Here is a 20177-nt window from a genome sequence, read left to right as displayed (position 1 = left end):
TTGCACCCAAATAGGTTTTGCTTGGAAATTGCCTTAAAGTACACTTAGGATTTTTATTTTTTTTAACAATATGTTGTTTTACCTCATTTTCTGGCCAAGGTCTCTTGACAACCTTTGCAGCCTCTGAACACATGAGATTTACCTATTTTAATTAATCCCCCTCTTTATTAGTATGCTATGTGCAGGTCAAATATCTAAATCTTGGGGCACAAATGAGCTTAGCAAATACAGAGGTGACCAAAATTGCAGTTCAAGGAAATCTGTTGAGAAGAAGACATCATAGTTCTCCATAATTCCAAAGTGAAGTCTTAATGAAAGGTAAACAAGTATAGGCAAAACTAATTTTATGAAGCCACTTTGCAAATGTTTTCAGAACATCCTGGAAAATCAAAACTGCGCTGCACTGCACTGCATTCCATAATAGTCAAATATTCAGGACACCATAATTTAACAGAACAACAATTTACAATGCAGGAAGAAATGCTGTGTTCCAAATTATAGTAACATAATTCCTTACTTAGGGCGGTACACAATTAAGTTTTACTCAGAGTAGACCTATTGAAATTAATGGATATAACTTAGTCATGTTTGTTAATTTCAATGTGTCTACTCTAAGTAAAAATTAGTTGCACATCATCCTTTAAGTTCCCCTGCTAAAATTACAGCCCTGAACTGGTGGAGTGCATTGGAGATATATGTACCAAAAAACCTAATTCTTAGCTGCACGACATTTGTTTTATCAATCTGTTATCAACTATACTTCCCTTGCTTATGCTAGCAAATGTGCTGTTTTATTTCTCCCCGTTATCTGTTCACTGTCTTTTCCCCAAGGTGTCTTTATAATATAAACCGACTAAGCTTGGTGACATCGGGGTGCATGCATATCCAGATATTTGTTAACTTGTGTGAGTAAAACATATGGCAATCCAGTTTCAGCTCCTGACTGTGAAACCCTAGGGAAATGGCACTGGAAAATCTTGAAACTTGGCTGGTACAAAAATTGAGGAAAACATTGCTAGCCATGAATCAAAGTAAAACCCTCAAAATAATGTTCATTTGTGACTTTGAAACTTTTAGGTTAACTCAATTAATCTAGAAAGTTGTCTCTTTTAAGAGTCGGTGGAAGAAGATTGGAAAAAAATTAAAGTTTATCTTCAAAAATATTGTAAAATTAAGGATTTCTAGAAAGATGTTGGGGAAAAAATTATGTGGTTTTAGTAGAAATGACATAAAGGATTAAGTAAAAATGAATTGGTGAAAGAGAGAATGTAAAAATATAGTATATTAAGACAAATTATTAAGATAAAAACAAGGTTGGAAGGATTTGCTGAAATAACAAATTGAATTAGAATACAAAAATGGGAGGTGTGAGGGGGTCAAGGAAATAAGTAAAGGAAAGAAAGCTATGTAAAGGTTCAATTTGTTCTTTTTTAATTGTTTGTATTTTTCCTGTCTTTTTATTTTTATTTTTTCTCTTTTTTCTTTTTGTAATCTTTAAAATTTGAATAAATATTATTTTTTTTAAAAAAAATAGAAAGTTGTCTCTTTTTTGCAGGTAAAAAAATACCCACCCCCCAATTACCTTTAAACTACTTTTTTTCTCATAGGAAGGCTTGTCACAAATAGCAAGCTTGACACCCAGGAAGTATTAAACGAGTACTGGATATTGCACAAATTAGTTTTCCTATTGAAACTTGTGCATCCTTTGGGTGAAACAGGCAAGGTCATGAAGAGCAATGGGCTTTCTTCTCTGTGATAAAGAACTCTCTGTTCCCACCAGCCATTGTTGCTGACCCAAAGGATGATTTCAATGGGAGTTCACCATGAATAACTTTCTTAGAATATGTGCCCTTATGAGAGGTTTCCCTTGGTGAATCATTATACTGTTTCTAAAAACTGCTTTATTCTTGCTTTTGGTAATTTTAATTTAGTCTCCTTGATGCCCTCGGGTAGATCAACAGACAGGATATAGATGTAATAAACACACAAATGATATGATAAATAAATAAGTGTAAGAATCAGTTTCAATAGCTGATGTTTTGGCCTACGGTCCTGGCAGACAACAGTACCACCACAGAATGCAGAGATGGAAATGCAGGTTCTACAGGTCTCTCATTTGGCCATTTCACCCAAGAACACTGGGTTTCTGGCTTGTTTGTAGGCAGCCCCAAATCAGAATCCCACTCCAAATGAAAAGTGGGCAAGCCAGGGAGCTAGTCCACAGAGCCATCCATTCACATATGGTCACAACAAGGATTCCCACTTCTTTGAAAGACAACAAAACAAAAAGATGACTTCCTTTAAGGTTAATGTCCAGCACGCCTACCAGAACAGGGCTATCCTATTCATTAATTCTGCTTTGAGAAACAGAAATTCCATAAAAGTAAAATGCGCACAACAACTTCAGTACTGACCAAAAGCATATATGAGCCTACATCAAAAATCAGAAACTACTTTAGAGGATGCTGTTTGAAAAAGGTAACAGTACCATGTTCATTCCGGTAGATAATAATTGCGCTTCTGTCTTTCAAACCTTGATTACCAATATACTTTTCAAGGGAGGTTGTAATGGGAATGATATCACATACAAGCCAGCTCTATTAATCATTCCAATACATTGGAGTACTTTCTTGATAGTCACAGTTCATAATCGCACCAGGATGAAAATTCTAATTTTCAATTAAATTACTAGCAACATCCCCTGCTGATACCCAGTGATTAAAATATTAATGCAAACTTCTCTGCAAACTTTCATTTGTAATACAATTTTAAAAAAGAAAATAAAAGACTGGCTTAGTCTTTGGTGATTATGCATAATACGTTCATTAAGTTGTTAATAAGTAGGTAAATGCTTTTTACAATATTTGAAAATAGGGAAAGACTTCAAATTCTACTAATACATATTCTCCACGAACATTCCTGCACAAATTCTAGAGAGTAAAAGGGAATTGTTGGTAAAACAAGCAATTAATAAGACATTGGTATGCTGGCAGGTAGCTGTTATTATCTTCTTTTTTTCTGTTGCAGAAGGCATTTGAGAATCATCTATGAGCGAAAGATGAATGGTGTTGCACTTTTACATCAATACCACAGACACAGCAGTAGCAAAGGAAAGTAGGCTGGTAGAGATTTAAATATCAATACAGAAGATAAAAGAAAAACTGTTTAAAACAGCTACTTACATCGTGGCCTACAAGTTCAGTCTGTGTGGATTTATCTACTTGAGAGGCAAGAGTCCTCTGTAAATATTGGGCTTTTTCCTGTGAAAGAAAACAAGACAAGACAAAACACTCCAGGTTAGTCATATTTTTCCTCCTTGGTTCTTCAGCTACCAACATCCAAAAACAAGAGGTCCAAATATCATACAGTAACAGGTTGCTGGGAAACAGGAGTTATTATAGTACTATTCTCAAGGTAAAATTTGTTCCCCTGATGCTGTTTTGCTGGTCCATTTATTAGTCAGCTGCTGAGATCATATATTAGATGCCGTGTTAAAGGGAGACCACCACTGGCATGATTTGCAAAGGACCATTTCACAGGGAACTGATTTAAGACTTAAAAACATTTTTAAAAATAAAAATCTGCAATCTTACACTCTGGAGAAGTTACAAGAATTTTACACACTAAACCATCTGTTATATAACGTGAAGATGTATAGACTCTTGGTTTCCAATTGTTCAGACAAGGGAATACAAAAACACAACAAAACTGCAGAGATGAAAACTGTGGGAGAAATATATGTTTCCATGGTACATAAGGGGGAAAGCACATTATTATTATTATTCCTAGGTTTTATTTCTCCCCCTTTATCTAACTCCTAAGTGAATTCCTTAGTTCATTTTTCTCAGCTGATTTCATTAGGAAATGCATTATCCATTTCAGACTCTAATCAACCTCAGTTCCATTGACATCTCATCTAAGGGCAAATGAATCAGCCTGTTTTCTCTCTGTCACTTTTGTATGCGTTCGCTCATAAATAAATCTTTCCTATCCTGTCTCTATGCTAGTCTGCTAATGTCAAATAGTTCCATTTGAATGCAAACTCTCTATTTTTAGTACATTCTTTCAAAACACACATTTTGAAACACATTTTCTCTCAAAAATATACAATGCAAGCATATTTTGATGCATTAAAAAAATAAATAAATGGAAAATGCAGATAACTCTGAGTTGTCCTTGGTACCCTGAGCTCTGTTTTATCCTAAACTCCTGCTTTCCTTACTGACTTCTGCTTAGTCAGCATTACCTATAAATGCTTCCAGACTATCTTCCAGTTCTTGTCAGACCAACAGAGCACATTCATGACTCTTGTTTTCAGAGCTATCTTTTCTGTCTGCTTGTACCAAATCCAGTTCAGCAGATTCCTTCCCTTCGATCAACCCTCAGCTTCTGTCATCCAAAGGATACTGAATGGCAGGAAATTAAGGAAAGACAGAAGAAAGTAATTCTACACCGGGGATGGGGAACCTCAGGTCTGAGGCCCTCCATGCCTCTCCTATCTGGGCCTCAGAACTCTCCCCGGCCCCCACAACCTCTCTGCTCTTGGTGAACCATGAAGAGTGCTGGGTTTACAGCTCTGTCCACAGGAGGAGGAAGAACTGTATGGCTGCTGTAAATCTCGAGGCCACAATAAGGGAAGCAGATTTGTTCACCAAGAACAGGGAGCACCTTCATATCTAATATCAGATAATTGGTTGATCAGTGGCATAGCGTGGGTTATCAGCACCCAGCGCAAGGCAAGTAATTTGCGCCCCCTAACCCGTGGATTTGCGCCCCCAACCCGTGGATTTCCCTAACCCCCAGATGTTGCGCCCGGTGCGGCCGGGCCCCCCTGTACCCCCCACGCTACGCCACTATGGTTGATTAACACTATTGTGAAATTTTCAACTACAGGCTATTATATTTGTTTAACACACACACACACACACACACACACACACACCCCTCTTCTTATGTGTTAAGGCTTGTCACTTTTGTAGCTTTGGCTTGTTAAATTATTAACTACTGAATACAAAATTGCAGCAACAAGTTTACAGGGCATGTGCTGGTTATTTGAAATATTGAGTAGTATCATGGGTTCTAAACAAAGTCATAAAACATTTCCCTGGCGTAAATGAACTTCATAAATGTGACAATTTGGCCTGCAAATATAATTTTCTGCAACAGGCCCTGTATCAATCAATGGCTAATAAAATGCTAAGCTTCATAACATCCTAAAACAGGTCCCCCCTCCCCCACAAATTAGAGCACATGTTGTGAACCAGCATCTTGAGGCACGTGTTTTGTAGATTAAAACCAAAAGTTTCACACTTTACTCAAAAAATGTTCCTCAATCCTCTCTTAAAATAGCAACATTCCTGCTCTCCAAAGCACTGAATGGAAGGTGAATCTACAAAGTGTCTTGATTTTTCAAGGCACATTTCAGCTTTTATTGTGGTACAGATTTGGGGAATCACTATTCTAAATGCCCAGAAGTTTGTATTTTGCAGCTTGTACAATTACAGTTCAGTGTTTGTTAGATGTGCATCCAAGTCAACATGTTTAGGAGTGTGCTTTCCAAACTTTTCATGTGTTGGTGACACACTTTTTATACCTGCATCATTTCACAGCACAGCAATTCAGTTTTACTAGCAAACCGGATGTTAAACTAATCCATGGGTAGGCAAACTAAGGCCTGGGGGCCGGATCCAGCCCAATCAGCTTGTAAATCCGGCCTGCGTGTTTTTACATGAGTAGAATGTGTGTTTTTATTTAAAATGCATCTCTGGGTAATTTGTGGGGCATAGGAATTTGTTAATTCCTCCCCCCCAAAAAAAATATAGTCCAGCCCCCCACAAGGTCTGAGGGACAGTGGACCAGCCCCCTGCTGACCCCTGAACTAACCCCTTTCCATCCCTGGGAGAAGTGCAGGGAGTGGTTGCATGACACACCTATACACTGCAGCCGACACAATACAGTGTTGCGACACACAGTTTGTACAGTGGTACCTCGGGTTAAGTACTTAATTCATTCCGGAGGTCCATTCTTAACCTGAAACTGTTCTTAACCTGAAGCACCACTTTAGCTAATGGGGCCTCCTGCTGCTGCCGCCGCACCGCTGGAGCACAATTTCTATTCTCATCCTGAAGCAAAGTTCTTAACCTGAAGCACTATTTCTGGGTTAGCAGAGTGTGTAACCTGAAGCATATGTAACCTGAAGCGTATGTAACCTGAGGTACCACTGTAAAGTTCTGTGCTAGAGGCTCACACCGGAATCATCTTTAGAAGGAAGCGTGATCTTTTAATCCTATTTACTTGCAGCAAATATTTGAGTTGGCTAGGATGGCAAATCACTCATATCTACCCATCTCCAGTACAACCAAAAGGCCAATCGTCAACACTAGTTGGAGAGTATAATGTTGTAGGTAGTGATGAGACTAGCTAATATCCAGTTCACCATAACCAGATTTCACGAATGTGGTTTGTATCACAAACAACAGAGAAACTCACATTCATGTATATCGTATCGTAAAACCGTTATTTGCATCACATACAACATCCAAAACAAATCAATACAGAATTACCACTTCCCCAGTAGCACAAAACATTTTCTAAAAGAAAAGAGGCAGAGCAGTCTAGCGTCATATCTCTTGGTCTCCAGGGAGATCAGACGTCTGCAGTGTATTTCGACGACAAAAAACCAAATAGAGATATTTAGCCACTAACTTGGTGAGCTCCTGATCATTCCCCAGTAAGAGAAAATGTATGACCTCTGACTCTGGTTTCCATTTGGGGATACAGAGTTGATCTAGAAATTGCTGGGGGAGATAATTCATGTATATGTGCCAGAAAGACAGAAAACACCAAACACACTGTACCAACATGAAAAATCCCCAAGAGAGAGAGAGTCTGTCATCTCTGACCACTGACCATGTTGGCCAGCCACGAAGGACACTGATATCCAACAATATCTGGAGAGGAACAGGTTCCCCATGTCTGGTCTATTATAACTGAAAGTGATGCTACAAGGTATCAGGCAGAAGTCTTTCCCAGCACCTGCTGTAGAGAACATTATCTCTGTTGAATCCTTGGTATTTCAACAAAACTTGAACCCTTCTCGTGGTGGGCCTGTGGCCTTTGAGTCTTACATGCTGGCCTCCTCCAAATGGATTTATAGAGATGGCTGGCTACTGGGGATGGTAATTCTCTCTTCTCTGTCCCTGTCTAAAGATAGGTACCTTGGGCTCCTCATGGGAATACACATGTACATTGTATGAGGAAGAGTACACAGAAGGGGTTCAATGACCAATCATCATCATGGCTTCCTTGCCATTGTCATTTGATAGCTGGAGTGTTCCCTGAACAGGTACAATAGGAACACAACGGTGTGTGATCTCAGACATGTTCTATATGAGAGCAGTCATTGGCGTTGCTATTGTTGTAGTAACCCTTGGGCCTGCTTGTATTAATTTGCTTTCTGCTTTGCTCCTGGCAGAACACAGGATTACATATATGTATATCAAGTAATGCTGGTGTAGCTTTGGCAGAGTGGCTATTGGCATCAGAGTACCCTAGGATGGGACTGCCTGCCTCTCATTATGAGCATTATAAATAGCAGCAGCTGCTCTCTATGATGCATTATACATGAAAGACTTCCTTTACTATTTATATTCATGGGTAATGGCTTCTACCTGAACATGATTTTATTCAACATTTCCTAAACACACACACACACACACACACACATTTCTGATGAGGAATCTATTTTGAAATTACTCCCTAAGTTTAGGTGTATCAAGCAAGAAGATAACACAGGACACAAAATACACCAGGAACATAAGAAAACAAGGGTGCATTTAAAGAGCTGCTTACACCTCTAAATCATTATACACATAAGGATCTTCCTATACCTGTTGTTTATGTGCCCAGTCCAAATTCGGGTAGGGCACAGAGTAAATGAGAGAAAAGTATAGCATCAGATCCTCCTAGGGACTGTGCTGCTTTTCCTAACGGTGTAATAGCTGGCCCACTGAGCTCAGAATAGCTCTCCAGGGTTTCAGACAGAAAACCCTTCCCCAGCCCTATCTGGAGATTCCAGGGACTGAACTTGGAACACTTTGTATACAAAGTATGCACTTTACCATTGACTTATGAGCCTTGGAAATGTGGTGTGGTTTCTAACAGAGACATCCAACTGTGTTTTGTTGTTTTTTTTGTAAATACATTGAACTACTGATCAATTAATTGTGGTAATATTTTCAGTCAGACAAATCAGTTTTAATCTGTTTGATGAGTTGCACTTTTAGTTACAGGAGCTTATCTGAAATGATGCTCTTAATTTTCCTCTATTGTTTCATTCAGAATATTGAGCAGATCACATTGATAGAAACTGTAGGACATATTATTGGACGATAACTAATTAAGTCATAGTCAGCGTACACCAACTGAAATCCATGGACACAAATGACTTAAGTCTGTCAATTTCCATGGGTCTGCGCTGGGTTAGGTATCAACATTATGCATTACATTAAAGCAGAGTTTTGTTTTGTTTTGTTTTGTTGATGATGAGAACATTGCACCTTCACACAACCATACTTCAGAATGATTGAATGGACGTTGCTATACTTGTTCCAGGTGACTGAAGGACAGATATTTAGTAGAAGAGGTATGAGAGAGGGGAAGGGGAAGCATGCCAGGAGTTGACCTAATACTGAATATGACTTGCAGTGTTTTGTAATTACTGAATCATAGCTCTGAAGAGATGGAAAGCAGAAGCACTTTTTAATAAATTGTGTTGGATAACTGGAACTCAAAAAGGCAATACGAAACATCATCATAGTGGAAATAAAGTGCTAGATTAGAAAGCGCAGGCTAAAAAGAGGCAAAAATCCATATGCAATGCATATGTTACAAGAGTACAGATATAGTCATAAGCACTTTTCTGCCTGGATGCTTAGCAAAGAAGTTCAAATCATAATAAAGTGTTTGATGAAGAGGTCACAACCATCAAGGTATGACAAAAAAAACAACAACCCACAAATGAGCAAGAAGGTAGATATGTGCATACAGGTGTGATATGGGGGAAAGAAGGCAGAACCATGTATACCCTCAAAGCTACAGGAGGAAAGGTGGGATATAAATGTAATAAGAAGAGTTTGGATTTGATATCCCGCTTTATCACTACCCGAAGGAGTGTCAAAGCGGCTAACATTCTTCTTTCCCTTCCTCCCCCACAACAAACACTCTGTGAGGAGAGTGGGGCTGAGAGACTTCAAAGAAGTGTGACTAGCCCAAGGTCACTCAGCAGCTGCATGTGGAGGAGCGGAGACGCAAACCCAGTTCACCAGATTACGAGACTACCGCTCTTAACCACTATACCACACTACATCATAACAAATAACAACAATAAAATGTAATAAAATTTGGGTGTGGGGTATCATTTTCTGGTGTCAGAGGTTGTCCCTAATCATATGTTAGCTGCTCAATAACTGATGGCAGAAATATGGTTAAAAGAAAGGGGTGAAAGAAAACCAATAATGTTAAGTTCCTCCCCAAACTCTTCAAATAATTTTTCCCGGGGGGAGGGGGTGTTCATCAGCCCTAAAGATAGAAAGATAGATCGTAACTGAAGCCTTCGTTGCTTAGAAAACTCAGTGAAAAAGATGGAACATCAATGTTCCCAGCTACATAAATAAATGCATTACTAGCAGAGGTAATGTTGGTAATGACATTAGCCAAAGTGGCGTGCTGGGTCCGTAAGCCTTTTTGGCCATTTGGTACAAATCTCTGACTGCAATGTTAGTGAGGCCAATGCCAGTCACTTTCCAGATAGATTTTAGTGGCAGGTGCATTAGTCAGTAAGATTGTAGAAATCATTACACTAAGCTTATTCCAATTGCAACTAATGTTTATTGATGGCTCTTGACATTAATTAAATCTCACTGTTCTGTGCTTCCAATATTTTACTGCCTACCTAGCTCAGAGACGGGAGGATATCAAGACGCGGTAAGCTCAATTATGAAGGAGAGCGAAAGAAAATGGAAGTTTTCATTAAAATTTACGTCCATCCATTCTGTCTTTCTAAGCACTAGGACATGAGAGCACTAAATGTATGGCAAGCAAAACACTGTTAATTTTAACAACATTCAACCGGGAAACATTGGCCTGTGTGTAAAAAAAATAGCCCTCAAAAGACAGATCTAGCTTTCTATTAGTGTATGGTTCATTGTTGCATGAACAAGGAGGGATGAGCTTGGGCTGGCTCATTCCACCCCTCCCCTTGACACATGAGGTTGTTGCATCTGAACTTGGGAAACAGTGGTTTCTGCCAACACCAGTTCATTAAACCCCAGCCAACAAAATACCATTGCCATATCTAAAACACAATCAGCCAGCAGCCTATCATAAACAGTCAATTACTCCTCTAGCCAGATGATCCTGTTTCCCTTCCCTTTGTACTCTTATCTAAGCAGAGTCCTCAGCTCATTTAACAGCACTTTCAAGCACTCGGCTTCTTTTCCAATCTATTCCTTACTCTTTCTTATTAAAACAGAATCCTGCTGGATCAGAACCAAGGCCTATCTGGTCCAGCATCCTGTTACCTTTCAAGTCCTTCTTAGGTATCCTCCTCCATGAAACTCTAATAGTTGAGCTGTGTCCCACCCTCACAGGTAAGGGCATTGCACCTGCCATCCATGGATAAGGTTGGAAGGATGTCTGGAAAGTGAAGCCTACAATACACACATGGTCTACAGTTTCTCTCCATAATTGGGAATGGCTGAACCCAAAGGGTTCTCAATCACAGGGAGAGCCTGCATTCAGACAGCAGGTTCCCCTTTATTGACGTTCTCCCCAAGATGGAGAGACTAGATGTGGTGAGGTCAGCAGAAAACTTGTAAGGAGGCAGAACTCCACTCTCCCCCACCCCATGATGAAAATTGCGTAGAGAGGACTTAACAATTCATTCAGTATACCAAAAATACCTATACTGAAGATGCAGCAATTTCCAAAATGGCTTAAATTTAATCAATTGACAAATTAATTAAGAGGCAGGTGATTAATAGCTTAAACATTATTTAATTACTTGAGAGTCATGGTCCTTGAGATCCCAGCAACTGGATCTTTTAGATGCATCTCTCTCATTTAACATAAAAACATGTGTCCATATTTTCATCTTAACAAATATGTAATGATGATGATAATAAACACTTATTGAAATAGATTATTCTGACACAATGCTGCTAAAATATAACCTGAAGTTATCCAGGCAATCTTTATTTGCATTAGATTATAGCAGTTAATTACATGTTCACTTTCATTTTCTGCCTGGGCTAAATATAGTTAATATATTAAGATATTATTCACTTATGTTTTTACAACTACTAATGAAAGAGGTAACACTTACTGCTAGTGGACTGATTCAGTGTAGGATTAGATATAAGAGTTCCTGAACAAAATGTGATTTTGTACTTAAATCCTTTGCTAAGGTCAAAGAGCCAGCATATTTATTCTCAAAGGCAAAGTGGAAAAGACAGAAACACAGATGGCTATCCATACCCCATTATTTTGGAGTAGCCTTGGTTGAAACAAGCAGCACTGCTTGAGAGTTAACTAACAATGGACCACAGGCCATAGGATTCAATCATTAGCTGTGAAATATGTGCAAATATATATATATAGTAAAGGCTGGTGCATCTTTTTCATTATCAGAGGCAGACTGGCACTGAGTTTCATGCCTATGAATGTCCAGCGTATTATTAACTTGATGGTACCAAAGAGTGTTGTTCATGCAAAAGTAATGACAGATTTCTATGAAAGTCTACCAGAAAGGCCACAAGTACAAGTGATACCAAAACGGGATAATTATAATGATGGATGGACGGAACATGCATGAAAAATGCATAAGTGTTCCCAGGACACACAGAAATTCTGCTGAGTTTAGTCATGTGCTCTCCCTCAAACATTTTCCTATGATTCAGTAACAAATATATTAAATGGAAGTATTATTAATGCAACATACGACCTTTCGTCAGGCTAGTGGGGGGAAATGCCTTCTACAAAGCAGATGGATGTAGGAAAGATGGAATGATCCATCTCCCTCTGCAGGCTTGCTACATTTCTGTGGTGGTTGTGGGGAAATAAACTTTATTTTCTCTGCACCTAGCATGGAAACCAACCAGGCTGGCCGAATAGGGGAAGAACCATCTGTCTCACCCACACCAAAGGCTTCCTATGGCTACCAGGCCAGTTTAAAAACATGCCTGTATTAATGCTACAATATTACATTATGATGTGTGAGTGGATGCTCCCAAAATCTGCTCCAGAGGGTATGACAACACTCCAGAGAAGATGCTGAAGGTGTGCAGGAAACTGGAGGAGGGAAGAGAGGAAAGTGAGGTTCTTTTGCATGAGTGGCACTCTGTTCCACTCATGTAACTCATAATAATAACACCTTTATTGTCAATGTATAACCTGTGTACAATGAAATTAACAATGAAATGCACTGTCTCGTGGGTTGCTTAGATACCCTGCCCTCTGCCCAGAAGCAGAAATCTTTTGATTAGAAGACTCTCACACAAACACAAAGAACACCACTAATAAAAAACAGAGTTTAGCCCTATCTTTTGAAAAGCTCTGTGGATATGGGGCCCCCACATGCAGAAGCTGCATGCATGAACAGGGACTCTTCAGAAAGCAAGGTCCCCCAATAATGCACAAAGCCTATGAGCATTCAGTAATTATATAGACCATGTGCACACATAAAGCTAAGAGGTAGGGAATGTGGGTTGGAGTAACCTAAAAAGCACCATCAGTGGAAGCCTGTGCAAAACAGGTCTTTCTCCCCCGCTCTAACACCCCCCAATTTGGTTTGGGGTGGTTGGGGGAATCCCAAGAACAGCACACTGGGGGAAGAGCGAGGGGACTGTTTTATCGAGCAAGGTGAAACTCTTATGTAGATGGAACGTCTGACATTGAATTCCACCCATATTTTGCATTTACAATCCTGCTACTCCCTCTACACATTCATTCTACATTCATGTGAAATGACTATATAAAAATGGCCGCTTACTTCTTCCCTGGGTGGGCAGCATTTGCAGCCCCGTAGGTTTGGCCACCATCCCAGGCAACCACATCCCAGATGTCTGGCTTGCCATTTGGGAATTTTCCCTGATCGACTGGACAGCAGAGTGAATCTGCCTGTCGGGGGGCGGGGATTTAAATTGGTGAATCAGAATCACCTGGTAGACAGGGCTTTGCTGGCTGACCAGGCATTGGTTGCATATTGTGATGTATAAAAGCTGGCTGCATGTGGCTCCTGCAGCACGGTCAGCAGAAGAGCAAACCCGCTCTCTCTCCTTTAACATTAACTGTTTATTGCATTCCTGGTCAATTATTTATTGTGTATTTTAAACATACCTCCTTTCCAGGCTGCTGTTTTAACACTGTGTATTCCTTCAGTTTTCATCTATTTAACCATGATTCGATCTCTTGAGTTTCATGACCTTGCTATGGTTGTCAATGGTTGTCATATTCGGAGCTGGGAAGGAAATTCCCTGTAGCCAAATCGGCTGGCCTAGAGGTTTTGCCTTCCCCGTAGCGAATTGTCGCATTGGGTTGAGTCCTAGTCTTCAAGCTTTTCGCTGATGTGGTGTGTTACCCTGACCAGAACCAGCAGCATAGTCAGGGTACCCCGTTAGAGGAGTCTTGGTGGAAGTCTCTGTCTGTTCAGAAGCCAAACTTGGGGACAGACGGGCCACAGAGCTTTCAGCAGTGGCCTTAGGATGGCCACCTCAGTAGATCAGCATCTTGTGGAGGCCATAATCCTTGGCAATACCCTGAAAAGTTTCAGCCCTCCGGCAGGAGGCCAAAATGAGTATACACCCAATGCCTGAGCCAAAAATCCACCTACATCTGTAATGAATAAAGCTGTGGCCATTTTGAACCCATACTGTTGTCTGCTTGAGTTTATTTCATCACATCTTACTTTGGTCACTGCTGGGGGAGGGTGGGGATGCGACTGGCACCACAATGGATCTTCCGATGAGGGGAAAGGGCTCTTGCCTATGTGCAAAAAAGTCACTGGATATCGTTTCAGCTCAGCTCCAAGTTCGAAATGTTTGTGTGCATCCTGGAAGTCCAATCCCCTTTCAGCATAAGAGGATTTGGTTCTTGCACTACAAGAGCAACTCACTGAGAGGTTTAATTATGTTTGGTAAAGAGCAAACTTTTGCAGTGATGGAGATAAAAACAAAAATTATCTGGGGAGCTGAAATACAGAAACTCATTTGGCGGGCTTCAGAAGAGGGGAGGAACAGACAGCGGTGTTATGTCCAGCTGTGCATAATACAGATGAGAAAACAAGCTTAGTTAAAATGGATCCTGAATTAAACTTTGCCCAGTTCTTGAACCAAAGTGATGAACCCTTTGAGATCACCCCCAACCCCTCTAATTAGAACATTTCTGTAAGCATGAAAGTTGCAAGGACAAAATAACCGATTTTAAACATATGCACAATTTTTGTTTACATTTTCACATTTTTAAAAAGCACTGGCAGATGCTGTGTGTCCCTGGGGCCCCAGCAATCAAATGTTCATTCCAAGGACCTTTTGCTCTATTTCACATTAGATTTGCATATAAAGGATTCGAGCCAATGCTTCTTACAGAAACTCCTAAAGGGTCTGGTCCAAAGTCAAGGAGCATGCAGGAATGCTCGTGGTTTGGCATAAAGTCATGAACAAAATATTTTAGGGCAACTATGGTATGTTTCAGATATTGTTAAAACAAACAAACCCCAAAGGCATTTTTTTGAAAGCTTTGTGTATTGCATACATGGTTCTCCTCTTCCTCATTGACTTTCCACAACAGGCCTGTGAGTGGCAGTGACTGGGTCACCAGTTAACCTCATAGCCCCATGGGGATTTGAACCTTGATCTTCCAGGTTCTAGACCAACATTCTAATAATTATTTGTAATTCTTCATGATAGGTTTTTGGATTGTTAAATGTATTGTTCCTTTGACATGGTGTGAACCACTTTAGGCATAGTTTAAGGTCTGTTATAGGGACGCGGGTGGCGCTGTGGGTTAAACCACAGAGCCTAGGGCTTGCCAATCAGAAGGTAGGAGGTTCGAATCCCCGTGACAGGGTGAGCTCCCATTGCTTGGTCCCTGCTCCTGCCAACCTAGCAGTTTGAAAGCACGTCAAAGTGCAAGTAGATAAATAGGAACCACTCTGGTGGGAAGATAAACGGCGTTTCCGTGCACTGCTCTGGTTCGCCAGAAGCGGCTTAGTCATGCTGTCCACATGACCCAGAAGCTGTACGCTGGCTCCCTCGGCCAATAAAGCGAGATGAGCACCGCAACCCCCGACTAGACCTAATGGTCAGGGGTCCCTTTACCTTTACCTTAAGGTCTGTTATACACACATTTTAAATTCTCTTGCCTTTCATAATGGGTCAGCTCTGAGAAATACCTTTGTTCCATTTATTGTTTAAGGAAAAAAGTGCTCCCGCATGATTATTAATTAATGTGTTGATACTAAGTGCATAACTTTTCATGCCTGGTTCTGATTTCCCCTGCCCCTTGCTCAGTTCAGATGACTTGTTTAAATGGGCAACTGACATATATAGGCAGTTTCAAAGCCACAAATTTCTGCAAATGTTCTACCCCTGTATTAAAATTTATTGGCTAAGAAGAAGAAAAGCCCTGTGATAATGATTGATATTTATATTTGAGGTTTTCTCATAGGAATTGCATTTTAAGTGTTCTTTTCACCTCATTCTCAACTGTGGAGAACTGTAGCATTCTTCCTTTTGTGGTTTAATTGTCACAAGCCCAAAAATCTGTAGTTCAGTGCTGCAATTTTTGAAGCCACCTACAGTTTTAACAATCTGTGGGGATTGGTATGCAATTTGCATTACAATACAGTTCCAGAGGCCCAAAAGCAAATTTTGTTTTTCATATTGCGCTGAACTCTTAAGTCATCTGTCATATTTGGAGGCAGGGAAATTGTTTCAACTAAGCTCACAGATCTTACTGGACAATTCTAAGATTACCTGTAGCTTCACTGAACATGTGTAAGTGGAGGCTCCTGTCAATTTATCCCTTTTATGACTTACAGTTTCTTTCTATAGAAAAGGAGTCACATTGGGGCGCCCCACAATTGTTTTGCCTGCATGATAGTTACATGTCCAGGGACTATCTCCAGTACTTCTCATTTCATTTAGCAGGTTAAGTCTGATTCCAAGAAATGACACTCCTTTGATGGAGTAGAAAGTATCAGGAGCACAAATTCTCCAACTAGGGTTAACGATCATAATATGTTGGATGGCACAAAGAGAAGAGCTCCACATCCTATCTATGGTGATTCAAGGAGTTAACATTGAAAATAAGTTTCAGCACACAAAATCCTTCTGCGAAATATTGTTTCGAAGATCATCTGGAAAGTCACATCTACGAGCAACCTACAAAAACCACTTCCTGGGACCCACTCTGATGTTCACAAAAGATCCCTGGAAAAACCTGGTGCAGGCATGGCCCGCTAGCAGAGCCGGCCCACCCATTAGTTGCCTCAGGTGGCAGATCTAGCCTTCTCTGCTGTCACTTGCCACCATGGCTTCCTCTTCCTCTGCTGCTGTCCACCACTGGAGAGAAGAGTGGTATTATGCTCAAATCCTGTTTTGGGGTTTCCTGCAGCCACCTGGCTGGCGACGGCGAGAACAGGATGTTGGACTAGATGGGCCCCTGATCCTGCAGGCTCTTCTTATGTTCTTATTGTCCAAAGGTGAAATTTGTAGTTCTATCCACATTTGTCTCTGGCTCCACCCACCATTGGTTTGTGGACCTCAGAAAGTTACCCCAGAGGAAAAGGGGCCTTTGGACTGAAAATGGCTCTCCATCCTGGGCCCAAACAGTTTATCCTATAATGCCAGCTCAATTTGCAAAGGAAGAGAGAGGCAAAGGGCTGTTCTGCATTTTGTAATGATACATACAGTGCCTATTAACAGTCAGAAATGGAGCATGTAAAGTTACAATAAAAGTTTTGACTGTGGCATTTTTGCCGTTTCTACATAAGACTATTCATTGGGTTGATAAAGTAAAACGGCAACAACGAAAACCAGCTGGAGGAATCGTTTTGGTATGTGAAACCTCTACCTGAACATTCTCTGTTGAACTGCAACTTTCTATTTTCCATTAAACAGACCTCAGTGGGATACACCAATGTTGCTAAACAAACAAGCAAGCAAATGGTGCAAGTCATTGGGCATCATGCAGACTGACCTTCGCTCTTTTCTTCTTTTTGAACTGGCGGCATGGTTCATTTTATTCAAGCTGCTGAAACATTTGTGCTATAATGCATCACATTAAAGCAACCAGCTGTGATGTTTAATTTAAGCTAAAAGTTTATGATCTACAACTACATAATATCTTTGGGAATTGCTCATTCTGTATGTTGCAGCAGTACCCAAATGTGGAACTAAGTGCTCAGAAAACTTCATCCTGCTTCATGTGAATGGTCCTTAGCCATTACTGGCTATTACTTATAGCAAAAAGTATGCTGTGGAAAAGTGTCTGTTTCAGTGCTTGTCTAAAAATAGATTTGCAGCATTCTGAGCTCTCATTTCTTTCTTAAGTAAGTATCACATATTTGACTTCATTAGTAGAGCCTGATGCAGAATCTGAACATTTTAAATTCATATTACATGGTGGACTGAAGCAAAATTCCAATCTCTTTCTTAGTATTGTCTTTGGATAAAGTGTAATTGATGGAACGGCTGCCTATCACTTTGAGAATTATGTGAAATTGTATTCCCCATGTTAGGTCAACACAATGGAAGCGGGAAAAGATACCAGTTGAGGGAAAATGCATAAATATATGATAAAGGCTGCTGCCTGGCAATTTTTCCTTTGGTAGTACTAATACAATATCACAATCATTTTTAAAAGCTATGAAGCTTAAATACAAAATAGATCAACTTCCAGCAAAATGTCCTTCATTGTGATAGGAAGTGAGCATATATAAAGGGAAGGAGGAAATATGTATATTGCAAGGATTCTGGGGAGGATTGCAGCTCCCTGCAGGGTTCTTTTCAGTATCTGAGTTGGTGAACAAGTTTTTCCTTCACTGCAAAAGTCTCCCCAGATGTAGCACTTTTCCCAAGAGGAGTGAATGACATCCATTTACTTGAATGGAAGAAATCAGGGGTACCAACTTGAGTAAAAAGGGGGGGGGAGGGAATAATTGATCACAAGACATGGAGCATGCATACCATTTCATTGCCTTGCCATTAAAAGTATCTAGTGGAGTGTTTTCTGGGGGGGGGGGGAGGAGCGGGACCTAAGTCGTGTGTGTGCCCCCCCCGGGCTGTGCCCCTAGGTATGCCTCTGCAGTTATGACTTAATTCTTAATGACAGGGATCAACCACAGACAGGGAACAAGCTCAGAAACCCTGCTTGCAGTGGTGCCCTGAAATGAACCTTTTCATTTCTCTTTCTTTCTTCCATAGGAGCCATCTCTTATGGGTTAAGGCCCCTTCAAACCCCCCCCCCCCCATATAAAATTATTGAAGGGGCAGGCCCCTGCAAAATTGATGGGCATTGCCATTCAAATGGTAAAAAGTAAAGGTAAAGGACCCGTGGACAGTTAAGTCCAGTCAAAGGCAACTATGGGGTTGTGGCGCTCATCTCGCTTTCAGGCTGAGGGAGCCGCGTTTGTATGACTAAACCACTTCTGGCACAACAGGACACCGTGATGAAGCCAGAGTGCACAGAAACGCCATTCACCTTCCCGCCGGAATGGTACCTATTTATCTACTTGCACAGGCGTGCTTTCAAGCTGCTAGGTTGGGAGGAGCTGGGACTGAGCAACGGGAGCTCACCCCGTCATGGGGATTCAAACAGCCAACCTTCTGATTGGCAAGACCAAGAGGCTCAGTGGTTTAGACCACAGCGCACGATTTCTGTTCTCATCCTGAGATAAAGTTCTTAACCCGAGTTACTACATTCGGATTAGTGGAGTCTGTAACCTGAAGCGTTTGTAACCTGAGGTACCACTGTACTGTAATATGGGGACCACTAACTGTGGCCTTTAAAATTTCAGCAGCACCCTCTGCGAGGCCAAAATTTGGTGCCCCCACCACCTTTTGTTTTCCATTCTGCTCAGTTCACTATATTATAGTTGTAAAGGCCAGCAGCGCCCTCTAATGTCGGTGCCCCATGTGGTGGAACCGGTTGCACTGCCCCAAAACTGCCTCTGCTGATAGCTATCCCTGGAGACTTCTCCTCTTCTTGTTGCTGCCTCAGTCAGTAGTGCACAGAGCAAGGAGGGAGTAAGCGAACCTCAAGAGGCCTTGTCCTCTGCCTCTCTCTGGGAGGTGGCACCAATTGGAGAGGAGGCAAGTAAATGCATCAAAAGCAGCAAGGACAAGATGGGCTTACTCAGGTTCCACTGAAAATATCTTACCCAAGGGTCTCTCAAAACATAGAACTGGCACGATACGGAAAATGTGGAAATGGTAAATGCTAATGTGACACAAAAGCCCATTAATGCTTTGCAACTCAGGATGAAATCCTATGCCCACTTTCCTTGAAGTAAGACCCACTGAACCCAGTGGGGTTAGATTCTGAGTTGACATGATTGTGGCACTGTTAGCTATACCACTACCCTTCTCCAGTGCTAGCACAGATACATTTAAGAACAACATGGTTTTATGATATAACCAGTCTTTTCTCTGAGAGCCAGAAATGCATCAGAAGGAATGATTAAAATGGATGTGGAAGTTAGCACAACTTTTCATAAAATACCATTAGTGACAACAACCCCCTGTAGCTTGCCAACTTTATTTAGTGTTGCTTGGCCCCAAAGAATGCAAGGGATTCTTTAAAACAACCACCACCAAAAGAAACCTGGGTTTCTGTGGAAGAAAACAAAATGGACATAAATATAATTTCTTCCATGCTGAGAAAAGAATCTATTTATTTTTTTCCATGCTGAGAGTTTAGATAATGCTGCACATAAAGCATCATTTTTATTTTTTGCTGATGGGCAAAGAGTTATTCTGTTGTTAGCTCTACATCTATTAATTTCTCACATGCTCCACACGCTTTAACTTCTGTTCAATAAACCTGACAGACCGTGTCTTACTTTATCATACCTTGGAGTTGCTCAAAGCCTACGCAGCACAATCAGGGAAGGAACAATA

At 40.8% G+C, this 20177-nt stretch overlaps 1 protein-coding gene across 6 annotated transcripts in view; it reads right to left on the bottom strand.

Moving 5' to 3' along the window:
• The window catches only part of CCSER1 (coiled-coil serine rich protein 1), a 725174-nt gene that overhangs the window by 287072 nt on the left and 417925 nt on the right, over window positions 1-20177 (bottom strand). For all 6 annotated transcript variants that reach the window (XM_079990786.1, XM_079990785.1, XM_079990787.1 and 3 more), the window contains exon 9: window positions 3183-3260. In XM_079990786.1, coding sequence (XP_079846912.1) covers window positions 3183-3260 — 78 coding nt within the window. The remainder of the gene's footprint in view (window positions 1-3182; window positions 3261-20177) is intronic.

Source organism: Podarcis cretensis (assembly GCF_951804945.1).
Source record: "Podarcis cretensis genome assembly, chromosome: 9".
NCBI classification, from domain to species: domain Eukaryota; kingdom Metazoa; phylum Chordata; class Lepidosauria; order Squamata; family Lacertidae; genus Podarcis; species Podarcis cretensis.
This window is presented reverse-complemented; position numbering and strand designations above follow the sequence as displayed.